General features: G+C 40.3%; 1 protein-coding gene across 4 annotated transcripts in view; it reads right to left on the bottom strand.

The window, feature by feature from the left end:
- LOC138446666 (ATP-binding cassette sub-family C member 4-like) overlaps positions 1–24,039 on the bottom strand; it is a 307,920-nt gene that overhangs the window by 110,265 nt on the left and 173,616 nt on the right. For all 4 annotated transcript variants that reach the window (XM_069601887.1, XM_069601886.1, XM_069601889.1 and 1 more), the window contains 6 exons: positions 21,449–21,545; positions 14,199–14,408; positions 12,845–12,985; positions 12,054–12,091; positions 11,570–11,664; positions 9,578–9,724 (listed from right to left, as the gene is read on the bottom strand). In XM_069601887.1, coding sequence (XP_069457988.1) covers positions 9,578–9,724; positions 11,570–11,664; positions 12,054–12,091; positions 12,845–12,985; positions 14,199–14,408; positions 21,449–21,545 — 728 coding nt within the window. The remainder of the gene's footprint in view (positions 1–9,577; positions 9,725–11,569; positions 11,665–12,053; positions 12,092–12,844; positions 12,986–14,198; positions 14,409–21,448; positions 21,546–24,039) is intronic.

The following is a 24,039-nucleotide window of genomic DNA, read 5'->3' as shown; positions in this document are numbered from 1 at the left end:
CAATTTAAATTTTCTGTGGTGTTTTTCTACAATGACTATCTTTACTTTATAAAAGGGTAGAGTTGAGGGGAGAGCAAGAGAAAGACTGGGGGAAAGAGGGAAGGGAAATCAAGTGTTAAGGAGAGGAGGGAGGTAGTAGAAAGAGTGGAGGAAGGTAGCCTCCTTGAAGTCCATGGTATCTGAGAACCAATAAGGGTCCTCTTAACTACTATGGTCCACATTTCTCTATTTTGCTCATGAGACAGAATACTATGAAAGATGTTACTGAACTTCTCATCAAATCCAAATTCACAATGATCATATTTTATGTTGACTCTGAGTCTGGCTTCTTTTATTCAGCCTAAGGTTTTTGAGGTTCACCTGTGCGGTAGCATGTGTCTTTTTAAGCCCCATTATTATTGTTATTATTTTTACCACACAAGTGGTCTTCAGTTCAGTTCAGTTCAGTCACTCAGTCGTGTCTGACTCTTTGTGACACCATGAATAGCAGCACGCCAGCCCTCCCTGTCCATCACCAACTCCCGGAGTTCACTCAGACTCACGTCCATTGAGTCAGTGATGCCATCCAGCCACCTCATCCTCTGTCGTCCCCTTCTCCTCCTGCCCCCAATCCCTCCCAGCATCAGAGTCTTTTCCAATGAGTCAACTCTTCGCATGAGGTGTCCAAAGTACTGGAGCTTCAGCGTTAGCATCATTCCTTCCAAAGAAATCCCAGGGCTGATCTCCTTCAGAATGGATTGGTTGGATCTCCTTGCCATCCAAGGGACTCTCAGGAGTCTTCTCCAATACCACAGTTCAAAAGCATCAATTTTTCGGTGCTCAGCCTTCTTCACAGTCCAACTCTCACATCCATACATGACTACTGGAAAAACCATAGCCTTGACTAGACGGACCTTAGTCAGCAAAGTAATGTCTCTGCTTTTGAATATGCTATCTAGGTTGGTCATAACTTTTCTTCCAAGGAGTAAGTGTCTTTTAATTTCATGACTACAATCACCATCTGCAGTGATTTTGGAGCCCAGAAAAATAAAGTTCCTCGTTGTTTTCACTGTTTCTCCATCTATTTGCCATGAAGTGATGGGACCGGATGCCACGCACTTAGTTTTCTAAATGTTGGACTTTAAGCCATCTTTTTCACTCTTCTCTTCCACTTTCATCAAGAGGCTCTTTAGTTCTTCACTTTCTGCCATAAGGGTGGTGTCATCTGCATATCTGAGGTTACTGATATTTCTCACAGCAATCTTGATTCCACCTTGTGTTCCTCCAGCCCAGTGTTTCTCATGATGTACTCTGCATATAAGTTAAATAAGCAGGGTGACAATATACAGCCTTGACATACTCCTTTTCCTATTTGCAACCAGTCTCTTGTTCCATGTCCAGTTCTAACTGTTGCTTCCTGACCTGCATACAGGTTTCTCAAGAGGCAGGTCAGGTAGTCTGGTATTCCCATCTCTTTCAGAATTTTCCACAGTTTATTGTGATCCACACAGTCAAAGGCTTTGGCATAGTCAATAAAGCAGAAATAGATGTTTTTCCTGTAACTCCCTTGCTTTTTCAATGATCCAGTGAATGTTGGAAACTTGATCTCTGGTTCCTCTGCCTTTTCTAAATCCAGTTTGAACACCTGGAAATTCACAGAAGAACTGTACAAAAAAGATCTTCACGACCCAGATAACCACAATGGTGTGATCATTCACCTAGAGCCAGAAACCCTGGAATGTGAAGTCATGTGGGCCTTAGAAAGCATCACTACAAACAAAGCTAGTGGAGGTGATGGAATTCCAGTTGAACTATTTCAAATCCTAAATGGTGATGCTGTGAAAGTGGTGCATTGAATATGCCAGCAAATTTGGAAAACTCAGCAGTGGCCACAGGGACTGAAAAATGTGTTTTCATTCCAGCCCTTAAGAAAGGCAATGTCAAAGAATGCTAGGTCTTATGGTGGTTTTATTCCTAGTTTTCTAAGGAATCTCCATACCATCTTCTATAGTGTCTGTACCAATTTACATTCCCACCAACAGTGCAAGAGCATTCCCTTTTCTCCACACACTGTCCAGCATTTATTGTTTGTAGACTTTTTGATAATGGCCATGCTCACCGGCCATCTGAATGCAGAGTTACAAAGAATAGCAAAGAGAGATAAGAAAGAGTTCCTTAGCAAGCAATGCAAAGAAATCAAGGAAAACAATAGAATGGGAAAGACTAGAGATCTCTTCAAGAAAATTAGAGCTACCAAGGGAACATTTCATGCAAAGATGGGCTCGATAAAGGACAGAAATGGTATGGACCTAACAGAAGCAGAAGATATTAAGAAGAGGTGGCAAGAATACACAGAAGAACTGTACAAAAAATATCTTCACGACCCAGATAATCACGATGGTGTGATCACTCATCTAGAGCCAGACATCCTGGGATGTGAAGTCAAGTGGGCCTCAGAAAGCATCACTATGAACAAAGCTAGTGGAGGTGATGGCATTCCAGTGGAGCTATTTCAAATCCTGAAAGATGATGCTGTGAAAGTGCTGTACTCAATATGCCAGCAAATTTGGAAAACTCAGCAGTGGCCACAGGACTGGAAAAGGTCAGTTTTCATTCCAATCCCAAAGAAAGGCAATACCAGAGAATGCTCAAACTACTGCATTATTGCACTCATCTCACACACTAGTAAAGTAATGCTCAAAATTCTCCAAGCCAGGCTTCAGCAATACATGAACCGTGAACTTCCTTATGTTCAAGCTGGATTTAGAAAAGAAGGAGGAACCAGAGATCAAATTGCCAACATTCACTGGATCATGGAAAAAGCAAGAGAGTTCCAGAAAAACATCTACTTCTTCTTCATTGACTATGCCAAAGCCTTTGATTGTGTGGATCACAATGAACTGTGGAAAATTCTTCAAGAGTTGGGAATACCAGACCATCTCACCTGCCTCCTGAGAAACCTGTATGCAGGTTAGGAAGCAACAGTTAGAACTTGACACAGAACAAGGGACTGGTTCCAACTTGGGAAAGCAGTGCCTCAAGACTGTATATTGTCACCCTGTTTATTTAACTATATTCAGAGTACATCATGTGAAATGCCAGGCTGGATGAAGCACAAGATGGAATCAAGATTGCTGGGAGAAATACCAATAACCTCAGATATGGAGATAACACCACCCTTATGGCAGAAAATGAAAAGGAACTAAAGAGCTTCTTGATAAAGGTAAAAGAGGAGAGTGAAAAAAATTAAAACTTTTTCACTTAAACTCAGGGCTTAAAACTCAACATTCAAAAAACAAAGGTCATGGCACCTGGTCCCATTACTTTATGGCAAATAGGTAGGAGACAATGAAAACAGTGACACACTATTTTCTTGGGCTCCAAAATCACCATGGACAGTGAAAATCTTCTTCTATGACATACCTAGACAGTGTATTAAAAAGAAGAGACCTAACTTTGACAACAAAGGTCTGCCTAGCCAAAACTATGGTTTTTCCAACAGTCATGTATGGATGTGAGTGTTGGGGGCATAAAGAAGGCTGAGCGCTGAAAAATTGATACTTTTTAACTGTGGTGTTGGAGAAGACTCTCTAGAGTCCCTTGGACTGCAAGAAGATCAAACCAGTCAATCCTAAAGGAAATCAGTCCTGAATATTCATTAGAATGACTGATGCTGAAGCTGAAACTCCAAAACTTTGGCTGCCTGATGTGAAGAACTGACTCATTGGAAAAGATGCTGATGCTGGGAAAGATTGAAGGCAGGAGGAGAAGGGGACTACAGAGGATGACATGGTTGGATGGCATCACCAACTGGATGGACATGTGTTTGAGTAAGCTCTGGGAGTTGGTGATAGACAGGAAGCCTGGCGTGCTGCGGTCCATGGGGTCACAAAGAGTCAGGCATGAATGAATGACTGAACAGCAACAACAATATTGTCTTCCATAATGGCTGTATCAGTCTACATTCTCACCAACAGTGCAACAGAGTTCCCCTTTCTCCACACCCTCTCCAGCATTTATCGTTTGTGGACTTTTGGATGATGGCCATTCCGACTGACTTGAGATGACACCTCATTTTGGTTTTGATTTCCATTTCTCTAATAATGACTGAGGGTGAGCATCTTTCCATGTGTTTATTAGCCATTTATATATCTTCTTTGGAGAAATGTCTGTTTATGTCTTTAGTCCACTTTCTGATTAGGTTGTTTGCTTTTTTGGTATTAAGCTAAATGAGCTGCTTGTATATTTTGGAGATTAATTCTTGGTCAGTTGTTCTAGCTAGAAGGATTTGAGCATATACTTGCTGGCATATGAAATGAGTGCAATACGATTATACAGAGTGAAGTAAGCCAGAAAGAAAAACACCAATACAGTATACTAACACATATATATGGAATTTAGGAAGATGGCAATGACGACCCTGTATGCAAGACAGGGAAAGAGACACAGATGTGTATAACGGACTTTTGGACTCAGAGGGAGAGGGAGAGGGTGGGATGATTTGGGAGAATGACATTCTAACACGTATACTATCATGTGAATTGAATCGCCAGTCTATGTCTGACGCAGGATGCAGCATGCTTGGGGCTGGTGCATGGGGATGACCCAGAAAGATGTTCTGGGGAGGGAGGTGGGAGGGGGGTTCATGTTTGGGAATGCATGTAAGAATTAAAGATTTTAAAATTTAAAAAATAAAAAACTAAAAATTAAAAAAATAATAAAATAAAATAAAATAAAAATAAAAATAAAAATAAAAAAAAAGAAATTAGTGCAATAGTACAGTAGTTTGAACATTCTTTAGCATTGCCCTTATTTAGGATCGGAATGAAAACTAATCCCATGGGATACAATCTATTAAAATGCAGTTGCAAAAAAAAAAGAAAAAGAAAAAGAAAAGAAAGAAAAGGAAAATACTTCCAGAACCCAGAACTTGATTTTATAATAGCTTTTTACTCAACAACCTCTTAATAAATTTCCACTCAAAGTGTACTTGGAAGCTTGTCATCTTTTTCCTATGTATTAGAGTTTCAACTGAGGGAGAAATTTCTGAAAATTAATCCTGGTTACCAAGAATGAAAAAAACATTCAACAAGTCACAGTTAGTTTCATGACAACATTATTTATGAAGGAAACATCATTGCTTTTGTTCAGCCTACTGTCAAAACATTTGTAGCATGCTTCTAAAAGGCCAAGAGAGAAGCGTGTGTAGAGATTACCAAGGGCAACAACGAAAGTTCTGGCTTCCCTCTTCTTTCCCTAACACACTTTCTGAGATGAGCTTTAGCACCTAGACTGTCCTTGGTGGCTCAAGAAAGCATTTAAGTATCATCAGGAGTCTGGATACTGAGCTGAGTTTGCTGTAAGTTTAGAGATGATAGTTTAAAGAAAAAAAATCAGTTTCATTTCCTAAATTCCTCTCACATTCCCACTGGTGTGATATCATTTTGAAAACATTTCATCTTTAAGTTCCAGAACAGTGTTTAGAAATTTTTTGAAAATAAAGGCAACAACTTATATAATTGACTATGAAAAAGAAATGCACCACAGGGCTATGCTTATCAGTGTCTGTGTTGTGTGTACATGTGAATTGAGATCTCCAATCTACAGCTGTATTAAATTTTGGATCTGTATCTTTTCTATATGGAATCATAGAATACTGACATGACATTAAAAAAAAAAAGAATCAATCCATTGTCTGCAATTATTTACATTTTCAAATACCTTGAAGACAGGGACTTTTTCTCTAGTACTTGGGTCCACAAATAACAACAAGTAGATGACCAATAGAGTGAAAAGGCCCCCACTTCTTACATGTTAAAACCTGAGGCCAAGAGGAGAAAAGTGACTGGCACAGCAGAATTGGGACGTCACAGCATCTTCACCTACATCCCAACTCTCTGTCCGATAATAGATTTTAAGTGTCTACTGATGTTTTAAAATGGATAAATTCCAAAAGACTGCACAACCAATACAATATTGTAAAGAAAAAAAAATAATAATTTTAAAAAAGAAAAAAATAATAAAATGGATGAATTCCTCATTTTTACTTCATAAAGGCCTAAGTTTGTGAGGTAAAGCTAATTTCAGATATCAAATATTTAACCCACATAACTTCTTTAAAGCATAAATAACCCCCAGGGAAATGTATTAGTTGTTTAACAGTTTCAGTTCCTTGACTGACAGACAACAGAACTTGGAAGCCTGAATAGTCTGGATCTATGAACTGCAACTTCCAAAGGACGACTATATGTGGTTTGCTCTTCATGCCATCACATACAAGAAAGTCCACCACAAATAATTTATTATAAATTCTACTTTTGAAAATAAACTATAAAAAGGAGTTTAATTTAACCCACCATTAAAAGAGCAAATAAATAATTTTTGGCCCCTAAACTTTTGGGGCAAACTAGGCCTGTCTTTGCAGTACTTATTTAGGCTTCTATTTTCTTGAAAGAATGAAGTCCTGCTGAGAGATACAAGGAGAAGGAAGCAAGATAAACACGAGTGTGCCGACTGCTGTAAGATGAGCAACCTGAAAGATTTAAACTTGGTCCCAAACCCTTGAAAAATAAGGAAATCAGCATGTGGAGAAGCCTACAGGTCTTGAACATGATGAGCCTGGTAAACTGTGGTCATGAGCACTCAGAAGCTGTGATGAAAGAAATCCAGTCCCACTTAATGCTACAAACTTTATGACTGTAGTTTTTGCATTAACTGACAAAGTGGAACAACTTCGCAGCCATAATAGCAGAGACTCCTCCAATCACTTTCTCTCTACAGTTTCATAGTAAGACGAGATCTGTGTGGGCCTTTGCAGGTTATTATCCTGTGTTTTATCCAGTGCCTGAACTAAACAAGTGCTGAATAAATCTGCACAGGATACTACCCGAAACAGTCTTATTTAATTCTCACAAAAGTCTTATGAAACAAGGAGGGCAGCCATTATTCCCATCTCACAGAAGACAAAGTTCCCAGACACCATGTCATCATCATCACTAAGGTTCATTAGGCACTGACCATGTGCTAAGCCCTCTGAATGCATTAACCTGTTTAATTTCCATGGTATTGTGATATGGTGGATATGAATAGCATCTCTATTTTACAGGTAAGGAAACTATGACACAGAGAAATTAACACGTATTAACATAACTACAATCAGCTATCACAATTAGGAACTAGCACTGGGACTGAACCTAGGAAGGTGGCTCCAGAGTCCATACTTATATCATGACAATATCATGCCTTGATATTTGACTGCCCAAGTAGTATCCACTTGCTTTGGGCTTGGTCACATGATTAGTTCATGGCCAGTCCAAGACTACTTCCATCCTCCCTCCAGCCCACCTTCCTAACTCAGTAGGTCCTGTCAATCATCACCTGCAAAATCAAAGCTGCCCTGGGCCTCAGCACAAGTCTAATTAACTGGACAGAGTGAGCATGTCCAATTAACTGATGAACTAACTCTTCACAGAAACCCAAGTCAGGAGTATACCTTCCAAAGACAGGTGAAAGGCCTCAAGGTGGAGGCATCAACCACTGGTAAACCTCCAGGGACTATCATATTTGAAACTTACTATTGAAGATTCACCTGTTAGATAACACAAAGCCTCTTATATATAATTGGAAGTCATTACCTTCTTAGGAAAACCTCATAGTTGGAGAACATGCCACAGCTGTGTGATTCCAGGAATGAAAGGGCAATGAAAGAAAGAAACATACAGCCTGTCTTCTACAGGGAGATTACTTATAGGAAGGTTCTTCATATGTGACAACCTAACAAAATCACTGCAGATGGTGACTGCAGCCATGAAATTAAAAGATGCTTACTCCTTGGAAGAAAATTTATGACCAACCTAGATAGCATATTCAAAAGCAAAGACATTACTTTGCCAACAAAGGTCCGTCTAGTCAAGGCTATGGTTTTTCCAGTGGTCATGTGTGGATGTGAGAGTTGGACTGTGAAGAAAGCTGAGCGCCAAAGAATTGATGCTTTTGAACTGTGGTGTTGGAGAAGGCTCTTGAGAGTCCCTTGGCCTGCAAGGAGATCCAACCAGTCCATTCTGAAGGAGATTAGCCCTGGGATTTTGGAAGGAATGATGCTAAAGCTGAAACTCCAGTACTTTGGCCACATCATGCGAAGAGTTGACTCATTGGAAAAGACTCTGATGCTGGGAGGGATTGGAGGTAGGAGGAGAAGGGGACGACAAAGGATGAGATGGCTGGATGGCATCACTGACTCAATGGACGTGAGTCTGAGTGAACGTCGGGAGTTGGTGATGGACAGGGAGGCCTGGCGTGCTGCAATTCATGGGGTCGCAAAGAGTCGGACATGACTGAGTGACTGAACTGACTGAACTGAACTGAACTTAATACTATTTAAGAGTCCATGTTTTAGCAACTAGTCTAGGACATTTAAATATGTTTATATCAAATATAGGGTGTTTCCCTCTTACACTGATGGTGGGAACGCTAACTAGTACAGCAACTATGGAGAGCGGTGTGGCAATTCCTTTAAAATCTGGAAATAGAATTGCCATATGACTCAACAATCCCACTGCTGAGCATACACACTGAGGAAACCAGAATTGAAAGAGACACATGCACCTCAATGTTCTTTACAGAACTGTTTACAATACCTAGGACATGAAAGCAACCTAGATATTCATCGACAGACAAATGGATAAGGAAGTTATGATACATATACACAATGGAATATTACTCAGCTCTAAAAAAAATGCATTTTAGTCAGTTCAAATGAGGTGGATGAAACTGGAGTCTGTTATACAGAGTGAAGTAAGTCAGAAAGAGAAACACCAATATAGAATATTAATGCCTATGTATGGAATTTAGAAAGATGGTAACTCCCAGAGTTGGTGATGGACAGGGAGGCCTGGTGTGCTGCGATTTATGGGGTCACGAAGAGTCGGACACGACTGAGCGAATGAACTGATCTGAACTGAATTAAATGACAATCCTGTATGCAACGCAGCAAAAGAGACACAGAGCCTGTAAAGAACAGGCTCTTGGACTATGTGGGAGAAGGCAAGGGTAGGATGATCTGAGAAAATAGAATTAAAACATGTATATTACCATATGTAAAATAGATGACCAGTGTAAGTTCGATGAATGAAGCAGGACACTTAAGACTGTACTCTGGGACAATCCTGAGAGATGGGGTGGAGAGGGAGCTGGGAGGGGGGTTCAGGATGAAGGGACAATTGTGCACTCATGGCTGATTTATTGATGTATGGCAAGACCACCACAATATTGTAAATTAATTATCCTCCAGTTAAAATAAATACATTTTTAAAACAAATATATGGTGTTTCATAAGCCACATGACAAATGGATTCCTAAATCATTCTGCTAAGTGAACATTCATTTATCTTCCCCCACACACATAAATGAAAAGTTTATATACACCTATATTCAAATTTTCTCTAGTAAGAGAAAAATATCAGTGAAGATTTTTGTAGAAAATGAATCGACAAACACAGTGATTTCTTCCAAGCATCTCTTCCATTTTCAAATACCAGAACATGGCAAAGGGCTAAATGTGTTAAGATATATTTACTGAGAAAATTGGTGTCTGACTTACCTGCTGGATTTCTATCAAAGAACAATACTGGAACTCTCAAAATGGACTTCAACATTTTGTTGTGCAAAGTTTGTGAAGAATTAACAAGGATGTACAATGCCAACAGAGATCTTGTGACACCAAGAAGGAGACTAGATCCAGTTAAACCTGAAATAATGAAATGTCACTTATAACACAAAATTTCTGCCTTTTCTTCAATGATACTGAAGTACAGCAGGCAGTTTATAAAGATAATATGTATTTTCCACTATAAAAGAATTTACATATAAATTTTATATATAGAATGTGAAATAAGTAAGGTTAGATATATATATAGAATGGATTCTGTAAGAGCTTAATGCATTCACAAGATACCTTAAAAAGAATATGAAAATCAGTATTTTCCTTTCACTAAACAGAAACCACGTGTGAAGAAAAAATGAAGTGTAAACTACAATTTCATTCTAGGCTTTCCAAACTCAATTTGAAAGTTCTAATAAAAACTCAGAAGAAAAATTAATTATAGAAAGTAATTAATCGTTCTTTCTCCATGTTTCAAATCTCACTATTTACAAAATTTTCCATAATGTGAAATTGTGGTGTGCTTTGGTACCAGCATGTGAATTAACAGGAAACAGGAGAAATTATTTCACTTCATTGTACAAAATACCCAGTAGTTTTAAAAAATAGGAAAATACCATACTAAGTTACAAGTAGAAAATGTCTTAAATAGTTGAATTGCAAGAAAATACAAATTATATCTTAACACAAGATAATTAACCTAAAAGAGCATCTAATCTCATTGTTTTATAGAAACAAAAAGCATTTGTAAATGCATATAATTATTTAAATTTGTTTTATTAATGACATAAATGAGTATTTACTATGCATATAAATATTAAAATAGCCCTCCAAACATCTCTTGAACCCATGATACTAAGGAAACTGGAAATAACTTCTGTTATAAATATTCCATCAGGTATTTTTTCTCCTTCAGCTTTTCACATCACTGTTGTGAAGCTGTTCGAATTTCTGAATTCCATCAACAGGCATTTGCCTTAGCCCACTATCCTAAATGAATATACAACAGAATCTTTTCCTTCTTCCTTTAAGCCCCCACAGTCCACCAATTCAGAAGGTAAACAGCTAACGGATTTAGGTTTCTTAGCAAATGATCAACAAAAGAAATATCAAATTTCAATGAGTGAGTTCTTACAAAGATCTAATTCACTCTATCTTTGCAGAAAGTTAGTATGCATGTTTCTTGTGCAAATATTTTAAAATTTTAGATGAGGATTTCCTTTTGAAAGTATGAAATGCTACACATATTCTAGGCACTCTTGTGAAAACAGAGCCATATTAATTAATATTAGTCTGGCAAGCCAGATGTTAAAATAATCACACAACTGGAGGTGCAATAACATTGTGATCTCAAGGTAAGAAAGAGAAGGAATCCTAATTAATTTCCAGACACTGGATTTCTCCCTATTTAGCTTCTCTCTTAAGTAACTGGTGAAGCCCAAGAGATGAGCAGTGTGGCAAAGGGGAGTTTGCATACCTGCAAGGAAATAGTGCTTTGGCTTGGGGGCCCTTGCTGCCAGAGGAATTCATCTGAGTTCAATAAAAGACAAGGTTTATTCAGACAGAACTGGAAAAATTCAAATCACAGGGTGGGGATCCATTTCTAATCCCCTTGTCCATCCATATAATAAGATTTAGATACAGCAACCCATTAGAATAGACAGTAGCACATGTTTCCAGTGGCTGATTTTCTGAATGTTCAATTCTAGTTTAACTTCCAAAATCCAGTATAGAGCAAATTAAGAGTCTTCATTCACCTTCTTCTAGTAGATGTTTTAAATAATTATTCCAATTAATTAATAGAGTAAATGCAACTCAGACTCTTATTTGTTGAGGTATTTCTGAATTTCTCCTGGAAGTCTTAGTTGTGCATGCAGGCTCCTTGTAAGCACCTCAGACTCTAGTAAAATAGACCAGATGATTCGGCTTTACCTGAAAAAATTCCTAAGTACCAGTCCAGATCAAGCATCTCTGTTGTATTTCCTTTTTTATCTGCGATGATATTCAGAGTATGCTGTTCATTTGCCCTATGGAATAGGGAAGAAAAAAATATTATGCTATAGATAGAATGTACATATATACCAGAAAAAAATTAACCTTGATTTAGGAGATGAATTTAATGCTAGATAATGGTTCCAACCTCTAAGGGCCCTATGTCTCTCTACCTTATAGAGATACCATTTGAATCACAACTTTCAGTTCTCAAAAATATCTGTGAGAAAGCTTCTGAGAGTGAGACATGGAGAGAGACCATGGGAGGGTCACAGTCCAGCAGGAACTGTCATTTTTCTTCAGGGAAACTACATGAGGGTCAGAAGAGGAGGCTGAACAACCCCACCCCTCCCCCTGACCCTGTGGGAAGGTGAAGCTCCATGTAGCCTTCACAGCACTTTGGGTCAGAGCAGGAATCACTCACCAGTTTAAAAGCCACCAGTCCTGCAGGATGTAGGCAACCTGGAGCAGGAAACAACAGTCATTCACAAACTGACGTTACTGAGCCCTCACACCCTGCTCACCAGGATGGGGGAAGGAAAGGTTCCAGAACAGGGAGAAGGTCCTTCCGACTCAGGTCTGTGTCAAGCCCCACATCCCAGGTGATGCGCATGTTATATTTTAATATCTCTAAAAGGCATTCTTTCTTTTTTCTAGAATCTGTCACAAACACACATCAATAAGCCTCACTTATTTTGTTACCCAAAGATAGCATATTTGAATGCAAATCCAAGTACATGTCAAAAAAAAGTAGGAGTATAAATGCTCAGGGTTTTGAAGGAAGACTCTTGGCAGGTACTGTGATGGTCAGTTTTCTGTGTCACCTTGGCCATTCCAGTCTCTGGTCATTCAATCAAACACTCCTCTAGATATTAATGTGAAGGTATTTTTTGTGGATCATGGTTCATATCTATAATTAGTCAACTCGAGTAAAAATAACCATCAACAATGTGGTGGGCCCCATCCAGTCAGTTGAAGGCTGTAAGAGCACAACCTGAAGCTTCCCGGAGGAGGAAGAAATTTTGCCTTAAGACTGCAGCTCCTGCCTGAGGTTGCAGCCTGCAGGCCTGCTCTTCTGCTTTCAGATTCACCCAGGTAGATCCCACAGCTTCATGAGCCAGTTTTTTTAAAATAAAATTAAATAAATAGATACAGTATAAATAGTATGTGAATATCAAGCTAAGGGCACACACCAAAGCAAATTTCCTTACGTACCTGAGCTGCTATGCATACTAGAATAAGGAAAATGATGACAGACCAGTGAGCACCAGCTCTGAAGTAATTCTTGTAGGTCTTAAAACCAACTTTTCCTTCTAAACGTCTCTCCTTAGATAGTGTATCCTGTATATTCTCAGTCTTGAAGGGAAAAATGGCAATGAAAGACAAAATTTTAAATAATGAGTGACAAAACTACAAAAGTTCAACAATGCCCTAAATTGCAATTCTGTGGCAAAAACAGACACACCTCACATGCTGGTAGGAGTACAAGATGGTCCATCTCCTATGGACAGGGTATGGAAATATCTAACCAAACCATATATGCATTTACTCTTGGACCCAGCCATACTACTTCTAGTAATCTATTAGAAATAAGGAAATATCATTTGCACAAGGTTATTCATTGTTGTGTGGCTTTGCTTAAATTAGCAGTGCTGCGTTATGATCTAGATGTTTGGGACAGGAGTATGGGGGGAAAGGGAGTCCAAGAGGGAGGGGATATATGTATATATATAGCAGATTCATTTCATTGCACAGCAGAAAGCAACACAACATTGTAAAGCAGTTATACTCCAATTAAAAATAAATTATATGACTAAAGAATAAAAATAGGATATCATGACTTTCGGCACACTCAAAACATATCCAATTCAAATATGAATGCAGAAGTTTGTTCCAAAATAACACACAAAATGATATGCAGTTAATGTATCCCTCTAGATGACTTGTGTCATTCAAACATAAAACATAGCTGGTCCTCAAAATAGTAGTCAAACACAGTAAGCTGAGTTCACACAACAGGTTGGAGTAAGGTGAGTTTGGATAGCAGGAGGACAGCATATGATCTGAATCTACATGGTTCCTGAATTTCAGTGATTCTTGAGTGTGGAATGTGAGGGACTAATCAGTGTCTGCTGTGTGTCAGGTCCATAGCACATGTTATCGCTGGTCTATCACAAACCTTCTGACACCAAGGCAAAATATGACAATCAGTCATCTGCTGTGCCAGAACATTCTAATATGTAGGGAAAATAGCTGATTTAATGTGATCACAGCAGGATTTGATAGGAGAGGGTCTTCATAGTAAGCCTCTGGGTGTAAAAGAGAAGCTGGGAGCCATTATAAACATACACCCAGAAATTCATAGCAGTGTACCCTCTACTGATCTTGATAAGATTCATTATCCTATACCCAAAGGAGAACCCTGATCAGAGAGAAATTTAATTCTACCAATTCCATGGAATAAGGCCCTGGAAACTTATATACTTTGAGACAAAGATGTCATGAAAGGAGAAGACTGAACGGCCATCAAAAGTGGACAGACCAGGATGTTGCAGGGTGAGAAACTCACATCTTGGTCTTCTGCAGCTGCATCTTTCAACAAGGCTGTGGAAGACTGTTGAGACTGAACTGAAGACTCGGAGGATGTCTGAGTCCCCATAGTAGGAGATTCAGGAACTGGAGATAGTTCAGCCTCCTCATTCTCCTTCTTTAAAAGGGAAGCAAAATCTACCCCAGATTTCAGTAACTCAGCATAAGTCCCTTTTTGCACCATTTCACCCTAAAATACAAATTTTAAACTTGAGAGGAATGTACTTGCATTAGATAATACTAATCTAATTTAAATACTAATCAAGAAAAGTTAACTGGTATTAAACTATAACTTTTTTAAGAAAATATTTTTTGGGTCTGGAATTACGGTTCACAAATCTATTTCAGTACAAGGCTTCTGTCCTCTGCCAAACCATATACTGTGTAAGGTGCAGGCAGATGTGAAAGAAATGTGTACTTATGTGTTAAAAATAGAGGCCATTGAGATAACTACTGTGGGCACTTAGGGAAGCAAAAACTACAGATGTCAGTGGAAGTATCAGTAGTTTTCTTTTTAGACAATTCAGACAAACTTAACATGACAAACAGAATTTTTTAAAACAGTCAATTGGAGAAGACATTCCAGGAAACAAACAAGATTGACACAGAGGTGGGCACAAGCACATCTGCACAGGTAAGAGTCACTCATCAAACCTTTGCTGACCGTGTCACTGTCACAGGAGCATGTGTTCAGCTGGGACAAGACCTGTAAGAAGTAGCTCTGGACAGAGAATCCATGAGCTGTGTCTTCATTGTCTTTATAACTTCCCAACAAACTCAGAAAGTTCCCAACTGAAAATTCAATATTCTTTCTGTTCAAGTTATTAAACAAGAAGGCCATGAGACTGAAGTGGTTCTAAAGCCTTGGCAGCAAACCAAAACCTAACCCAGAATCAGTGAACTCAAATTTGAGAGGAGACCTTAAAAACAACCAATCACAAGCAGAAAACCAGGCCTCCTCAGATCAGGCAACTGCTTAAGCCACTGCCAATCTAATCAAGTTCTTTGAAAATACATGACAGTTTACTTCAGTTTCCCTTCCTCCAGTTCAGTTCAGTTCAGTCACTCAGTCGTGTCTGACTCTCCGCAACCTCACCTCCCTGTCCATCATCAACTCCCGGAGTTTACCCAAACTCATGTCCTTTGAGTCAGTGATGCCATCCAACCATCACATCCTCTGTTGTCACCTTCTCTTCCCACCTTCAATCTTTATCAGAATCAAGGCCTTTTCCAATGAGTCAGTTCTTCATATCAGGAGGCCAAAGTATCGGAGCTTCAGCTTCAGTATAATTCCTTCCTTCAGGACTGATTTCCTTGAGGACTGACTGGTTGGATCTCCTTGTAGTTCAAAGGACTCTCAAGAGTCTTCTCTAACATCATAGTTCAAAAGCATCAATTCTTCAGTGCTAGGCTTTATTTATGGTCCAACTCTCACATCCATACATGACTACTGGAAAAATCGTAGCTTTGACTAGATGGACGTTTGTTGGCAAAGTAATGTCTCTGCTTTTTAAAATGCTATCTAGATTGCTCACAGCTTTTCTTCCAAAGAGCAAGCATATTTTAATTTCATGGGTGCAGTCACTATCTGCAGTGATTTTGGAGCCAAAGAAAATAAAGTCTGTCACTGTTTCCTTTGTTTCCCCATCTATTTGCCATAAAGTGATGGGACTGGATGCCATGATCTTCGTTTTTTGAATGTTGAGTTTTAAGCCAGCTTTTTCACTCTCCTCTTTCACCTTCATCTAGAGACTGACTCTTTAGTTCTTCTTTGCTTTCTGCCATATGGGTGGTGTTATCTGCATATCTGAAGTTATTGATAAATCTCCTGGCAATCTTGATTCCAGCTTGTGCTTCATCCAGCCTAGTATTTCACATGATGTACTCTGCATAGAAGTTAAATATATAAGGTGACAATATAAAGTCTTCATATACTCCATTCCTCATTTGGAACCAGTCTGCTGTTCTTTGTCCAGTTCTGTTTCTTCTTCATCTGCATACAGATTTCTCAGGAGGCAGGTAAGATGGTCTGGTATTTCCGTCTCTTGAAGAATTTTCCACAGTTTGTTGTGATCTACACAAAGGCTTTAGCATAGTCAATACAGCAGAAGTTAATGTTTTTCTAGAACTCTCTTGCTTTTTCTGTGATCCAACAGATGTTGGCAATTAGATCGCTGATTCCTCTGCCTTTTCTAAATACAGTATGAACATCTGAAAGTTCTCAGTTCATGTACTGTTGAAGCCTAGCTTGGAGAATTTTGAGCATTACTTTGCTAGAGTGTGAGACAAGTGCAATTGTGTGGTAGTTTGAATATTCTTTGCATTGCCTTTCTTTGGGATTGGAATGAAAACTGACCCTTTCCAGTCCTGTGGCCACTGCTGAGTTTTACAAATTTGCTGGCATACTGAGTGCAGCACTTTCACAGCATCATCTTTCAGGATTTGAAATAGCTCACCTGGAATTCCATCACCACCACCAGCTTTGTTCATAGTAAGGCTTTCTAAGGCCCAGTTGACTTCGCACTCCAGGCTGTCTGGCTCTAGGTGAGTGATCACACCATCGTGTTATCTGGGTCATGAATATCTTTGTTATATAGTTCTTCTGTGTACTCTTGCCACCTCTTCTTAATATCTTCTGCTTCTATTCGGTACATACCATTTCTGTCGTTTATTGAGCCCATCTTTGCATGAAATGTTCCCTTGGTAACTCTAATTTTCTTGAAGAGATTCCTAGTCTTCCCCATTCTATTGTTTTCCTCTGTTTCTTTGCACTGATCACTGAGGAAGGCTTTCTATCTCTCCTTGCTATTCTTTGGAACTTTCATATGTAGATGCTTTCACTATTTTCTAACCCCATTAAACAAGACACAGATAATTCACTCAGTGGCAAACAAAATATGAGGCCAAAATTTCAGGATGCCAAACCAATCAAAGGAGGGCATCTGGTTCAGTTCAGTTCAGTTCAGTTCAGTCGCTCAGTCACGTTCGACTCTTTGCGACCCCATGAATGGCAGCACACCAGGCCTCCCTGTCCATCACCAACTCCCGGAGTTCACTCAGACTCACATCCATTGAGTCGGTGATGCCATCCAGCCATCTCATCCTCTGTTGCCCCCTTCTCCTCCTGCCCCCAATCCCTCCCAGCATCAGAGTCTTTTCCAGTGAGTCATCTCTTCTCATGAGGTGGCCAAAGTATTGGAGTTTCACCTTTAGCATCATTCCTTCCAAAGAAATCCCAGGGCTGATCTCCTTCAGAACGGACTGGTTGGATCTCCTTGCAGTCCAAGGGACTCTCAAGAGTCTTCTCCAACACCACAGTTCAAAAGCATCAATTCTTCAGCGCTCAGCCTTCTTCACAGTCCAACTCTCACATCCATACATGACCACAGGAAAAACCATAGCCTTGACTAGACGGACATTTGTTGGCAAAGTAATATCTCTGCTTTTGAATATGCTACCTAGATTGATCATAACTTTCCTCCCAAGGAGTAAGTGTCTTTTAATTTCATGGCTGCAGTCACCATCTGCAGTGATTTTGGAGCCCCCCAAAAATAAAGTCTGACACTGTTTCCACTGTTTCCCCATCTATTTCCCATGAAGTGATCGGACCAGATGCCATGATCTTCGTTTTCTGAATGTTGAGCTTTAAGCCAACTTTTTCACTCTCCTCTTTCACTTTCATCAAGAGGCTTTTTAGTTCCTCTTCACTTTCTGCCATAAGGGTGGTGTCAGCTGCATGTCTGAGGTTATTGATATTTCTCCCAGCAATCTTGATTCCAGCTTGTGTTTCTTCCAGTCCAGCGTTTCTCATGATGTACTCTGCATAGAAGATAAATAAGCAGGGTGACAATATACAGCCTTGACGTACTCCTTTTCCTATTTGGAAGCAGTCTCTTGTTCCATGTCCAGTTCTAACTGTTGCTTCCTGACCTGCATACAGATTTCTCAAGAGGCAGGTCAGGTGGTCTGGTATTCCCATCTCTTTCAGAATTTTCCAGTTTATTGTGATCCACACAGTCAAAAGCTTTGGCACAGTCAATAAAGCAGAAATAGATATTTTTCTGGAACTCTCTTGCTTTTTCCATGATCCAGCGGATGTTGGCAATTTGATCTCTGGTTCCTCTGCCTTTTCTAAAACCAGCTTGAACATCAGGAAGTTCACAGTTCATGTATTGCTGAAGCATCTGGTTAGGGCAGATCATATAGAAGAAAGTGCACCATGACCCTAACTTTGACCCCTCTCATCCTATCCCCTGAGGTGGTCCCCTAGAAGAAACCCTATGAAACCTTTGGGAACCATCTGATACTGAAGAATTAGAATTTTATTCAAGATATATTGTGTCTTGTGCCACTTGAGAAACAAAATGCATACACCTTATTTAATGAAATTACCACTTTCTACTTAGTATCTGTACGCTGCACAAGGAAATTACTACTGGTACAAAGAATAATTTCACTCAGCGGCCAAGCCCTGACAATTCCAAGGGGACAAGAGGGCATGCCATCCCCCCTCTGATGTGAGAGAGGGATCAGACAAATAGAAAGGATGGACCCCAACTCATCCAGGGGTGCTCCCTAGTGGACAAATTTTTGTTCTAAAATTGAGGATGGTATTCTCAAAAGAAGCAATAAAGGGGCCCCAAAACAGCTAGGGACTGGCTAAATATGTTATTGTGCCTCTCACTATTCTGTACTCAATACTGCCAATACATACTAGTATCACCTGCTCTGTGGGTTTCCCTGGTGGCTCAGCAGGTAAAGAATCCGCCTGCAATGCAGGAGACCCTGGTTCAGTCCCTGGGTTGGGATCCAGTATCCCCTGGAGAAGGGATGGGCTACCCACTCCAGTATTCTTGGACTTCTCTGATGGCATAGATGGTAAAGAATCTGCCTGCAATGCAAAGACCTCGGTTTGATCCCTGGGATGGGAAGATTCCCTGGAGGAAGGAATGGCAACCCACTTCAGTATTCTTGCCTGGAGAATCCCCATGGACAGAGGAGTCTGGGGTCACAAAGAGGTGGACATGACTGAGTGACTAAGCACAGCACATCATCTGCTCTGCACATGAAGTTAGCTGGTCTCAAGCTTAAGAAATCTGAGCTCCACATTCCTGGAGGAGTGGAGAACAGTCTATACATGGAATTGCTTTGAGAGGTAGAGATGCTATATTTTAATAATCTTTCTTAGAGCAGAAATTCATTTGATAAGTGAGAGATTTGGCCATGGGTCTGTTGAAAGAGACAAGGGTTAACAACAGAGGTGCTGAGGCACAGACACAGACAAATCAAGGGGTGAGACATCAAACAATTACCAAGTCTGAAAAATTCTCACTAATCTCCAACCCACTCCCAATCATGTGAGGTATCGTGCACTGAATGTGTTAGTTGCTCAGTCATGCCTGACTCCCTGTGACCCCGTGTACTGCAATCCACCAGGTTCCTCTGTCCATGAGATTTTCCAGGCAAGGATACCAGAGTGGGTTGCCATTTCATTCTCCATGGTGACCCCTTAAAAAGGTGTGTTCATGCCCTAAACATGAAATCTGTGAACTGACCTTATTTGGAAGCAGGGCCTTTGCAGATGCAATTAAGCTAAGACGAGGTCACACTGGAGCAGGGTGACCCTAAATCCAATATGACTGATGTCCTTATGAGAACAGAAGAGACTCAGACAAACAAGGGATGATGGCCACGTGGTTATCAGAAGCAGAGACTACAATACTGCAGCTGGAAGCCAAAGAATACAAGGAAGGCCGGTGCACACCAGTGGCAGGAAGGAAAGATTCTCCCCTGCAGCCTTCAGGGAAGAACACAGCCCTGCCAGCACCTGGACTGGGGACTTGTAGCCTCCAGACCAGGGAGACAATAAATCTCTGTTGTTTTGAGGATAGAGAGAACAGACCTGTAGTTCCCAACAGGGAGGGAGGTGGGGAGACTTTGAGTGCGAGGTTTTGGATTAGCAGATGTAAGCATTATATATGGAACTGATAAACAACAAGGTCCTACTGTGTAGCACACAAAGAATTATATTCAGTATCCTATAATAAACCATAATGGAAAAGAATATTTAAAAATAAATATATGTATATGTATAACTGAATCACTTCACTATACAGCAAAAATTAATACAATATTGTGAATCAACTATATTTCAAGAAAACAAAATAAATTTCTGTTGTTTGAAGTCACCCAGTTTGCAGTACTTTGTTACAGCAGCTCTAGAAACTGATATTCTAGCCTGAGCCCACCCTTCTGTCTTCTCAGCTTTGCTAAGACTTCTAACTGCTTCTGCTGTCACCTCTCCAGTGACCGTCAGAGGAATCTTTTAAATCCCCCACCAGACCACATCCTCTTCTACTCTGGACCATCCGAGGCTTCCACCTCACTTCTAGGCTCACTGCCCACTGCTCAGAGACCCGTTCCCTCCACATCCCCCTGTTCACTGTCCTCAGACATCCTGGTCTTCCTGCTTTTCCTCCAACCTGCCAGGTCAGCTCCTTCCTTAATACCCCCTGCCTCAGATTCCCTCTCCCCAGTGACAGCACGGTCCCCACCTTCATGTCACTCAGACCCTGTGAGGCACCAGCTCCTCAGGGAGGCAGCCAGGATGTCACCTTCTTTGTCATATCTGTCCCCATTAGAACAGGAGCCCCATGTAGGCAGGGCCTTGTCCTCCTGCTGCACAGGCTCCCACGTGTATTGGGCACATAGAGACCTGGGCAGGGAGACCAGCGACTGGCAACACCAGCAGAATGGGTGTCTCCAACCCAGGTGCTTGGCTACCCAACCTTGCTTCCTGTACTAATGGAAGATGCTCTTCAGTCAAACTGTGCATGACAATCATGTGAATACAAACAGGTCTTAGTATCTCTAATTTCCAAACAATACAATTTGACTTAAATCCTGGAAAAGGAAAACAAAAAGTTCTTAAAAACATTGCATCATTATCCTTAACAATTTCACTAGAACAGTGATGATTCAGTAGCCTTGCGGTTGTATTTCTATACACTTTAAGCTTTATGTGGCTTAGAGTGTAATAGTGACATTTCTACAGGCATTTGGATTCATCCTCAAATGTAAGAATACCACCAGCTCTGAGAAGAAGGGAGTGTACAACTGAGGGAGAAGAGGGCATTTACCATTAATCCAAGGAGAGTGACCTGTTGGGAGGGCTGGCCTTCAACACACCTGAGTGTCAGCAAGTTCCAGAGACTTCTAGAAATTACTTACCTTTTCCAATAGCAGAATCTGACTTGCATCTTTTAGGTACTGCCACTGATGAGTCACTAAGATTGCGATCTTCTCATGCAAAACTTGGCAAATACACCTACAAATGTAAAAGGTACAGTATGTAAAAACATGAATGGGGGTGCTTCCAATTGAAAACACATATTTTGAAAACATAACAAGAGAAAGATAACACAGGAGTTGAAGATCCGTCGTTTAAATATCAAATAAATAATATAAACTAAGTACCAATATAAATCAATAAATCTGACTAGTCCTCAAATTCATCAGCAGCAAAACTGAATCCAGCTCTCTTCAAATATTCTAAAAACCAGTCCAGTGAAGCAGGCACCAACAGCTAGTTGTTTTTTTTTTCCTCTCAAAAAAATCATCAATTATTTACATGTTTCATGATGATAAACAACTGACCAATACTGAGATTCCAAAACCTGACTAAACTAAAACACTATTTCATCACTATACAGGAATGGGAGAAGAGAATCTATCTGTACATTTTGCTCAGGCAGTTTTCTAAGCGATTGTTTATGATTTATAATGTACAGAGTAACAACAACAAATTAATAGACTCTTGGTAACCTTTGCCAGAGTGCATTTTCTAGACACTTCTTCCCAAATAGCACTAGATAAAAAATGAATGCTAGTGTGGCCTCCATACATCTCTGCAACATTCCATCCCAATCAGGAGTTAAACTTTTCATTTGAACCGAAAACTTTCTGAATATGAAAATGAAAGAGAGTCCAAATGCCCCAAATCAGAGGAAATCATCCAACAGCTCAAGACACACAATTCTCTTAGCCAAGAGCCCCCCTACAAACTATCCAAACTTAAGTGGTTTTTTTACACAGCAACCCCCTCAAACTCTCCCTACATCTTAAATGCAGAACCCAAGGAACTCAGCCCCAGTCTCTTCCTACAGGATCCACAACCCCTTCATAGAAGTGAGTAGCCAGGTTCGAGGCCCCAGTGAGCATGCGCAGGGCTCCAGGCAGGTACTCTGAGTGCCCTGCACCCTCACAAAGCAAATCTCAGGAACATGGGCCAGAGCATAGCCTGATGAGTGAGTCAGATGGAGAAGCTAGAGGCAGTAGACTGCAGCTTGGTTTCATCAGATGAGCCAATAAACCTCAGTTTCTTCATCTCAGAACAACATCAATGACAATCATGTGTTCTGAGAAGTCTAACCACCAGTCTGCTCAGTAAATGTCAGCTCCCTTCCCCACTCCTCCCTAACCGCAAGTGGTCATATGCTTTGGACTCAGAATAGAAAAACTCTGAGGGGACCCTCTGGACTCAGGGTCTGTGATCAGAAAGAAGATCCTGGGATGCAGACACACTCACCATCATTTCATTAATTCCAAACAGATTTATTGTTACCTTTTGACATGTCTTAGTTCAGCTTTTGTACCTAAGTTTCTTGACTGAGTAACCCCTTCCTCCAGTTAGTACTAAAGTTTTTCATGGAATTGTTGTCAACCAGTCCATAAGTCATGTCCAGCTCCTGTGACCCCATGGACTGCAGCACACCAGGCTTCCCTGTCCTCCACTGTCTCGACAGTTTGCTCAAATTCATGTCTATTAAGTCAATGATGCTATCTAACCATCTCATCCTCTGCTTCCCCCTTCTCCTTTTGCCTTCAATTTTTCCCAGTGTCAGGGTCTTTTCCAATGAGTTGGCTCTTTGCATCAGGTGGCCAAAGGATTGGAGCTGCAGCTTCAGCATCTATCCTTCCAATGAATATTCAGAATTGATTTCCTTTAGAACTGACTTGTTTGATCTTTTTGAAGTCCAAGGGACTCTCAAGAGTCTTCTCCATGACCACAATTTGAAAGCATCAATTCTTTGGCACTCAGCCTTCCTTGTGGATCAACTCTCACATCCATGTATGACTACTGGAAAAACTATAGCTATGACAACACAGACTTTTGTCCACAAAGTGATGTCTTTTTTTTTTTAATACACTGTCTAGGTTTGTCATAGTTTTCCTTCCAAAGAGCAAGTGTCTTTTAATTTCATGGCTGCAGTCACTGTCCACAGTGATTTTGGAGCCCATAAAAATAAAATGTCACTGTTTCTACATTTTTCCCTTCTATCTGGCATGAAGTGGTGGGACTGGATGTCATAATCTTTGGGTTTTTTTATGTTGAGCTTCAAGTCAGCTTTTTCACTCTCTTCTTTCATCCTCAGGTGACATAGTGATAAAGAATTTGCCTGTCAATGCAGGAGATAGGGGTTCAATTCCTGGGTTGGGAAGATCCCCTCTAGAAAGAAATGGGAACCCATTCCAGTATTCTTGCCTGGAAAACTCCATGGACAAAGGAGATTGGTGGGCTGCAGTCCATGGGGTTGCATGACATGGAGTCAGACATGACTGAGAATACACGTGTACACACTTTCATCCCCATCAAGAGGTTCTTTAGTTTTGCTTCACTTTCTTCCATTAAGGGTGGCATCATCTGCAAATCTGAGCTTGTTCATATTTATCCCAGCAATCTTGATTCTAGTTTGTGATTCATCCAGCCCAGCATTTTACATGATGTACTCTGCATAAAAGTAAAATAAGCAGGGTAACAA

Source organism: Ovis canadensis, chromosome 10, assembly GCF_042477335.2.
Source record: "Ovis canadensis isolate MfBH-ARS-UI-01 breed Bighorn chromosome 10, ARS-UI_OviCan_v2, whole genome shotgun sequence".
NCBI classification, from domain to species: Eukaryota; Metazoa; Chordata; class Mammalia; order Artiodactyla; family Bovidae; genus Ovis; species Ovis canadensis.
Note: the sequence above shows the minus strand (reverse complement) of the source record. Positions and strands in the feature narration are given on the sequence as shown.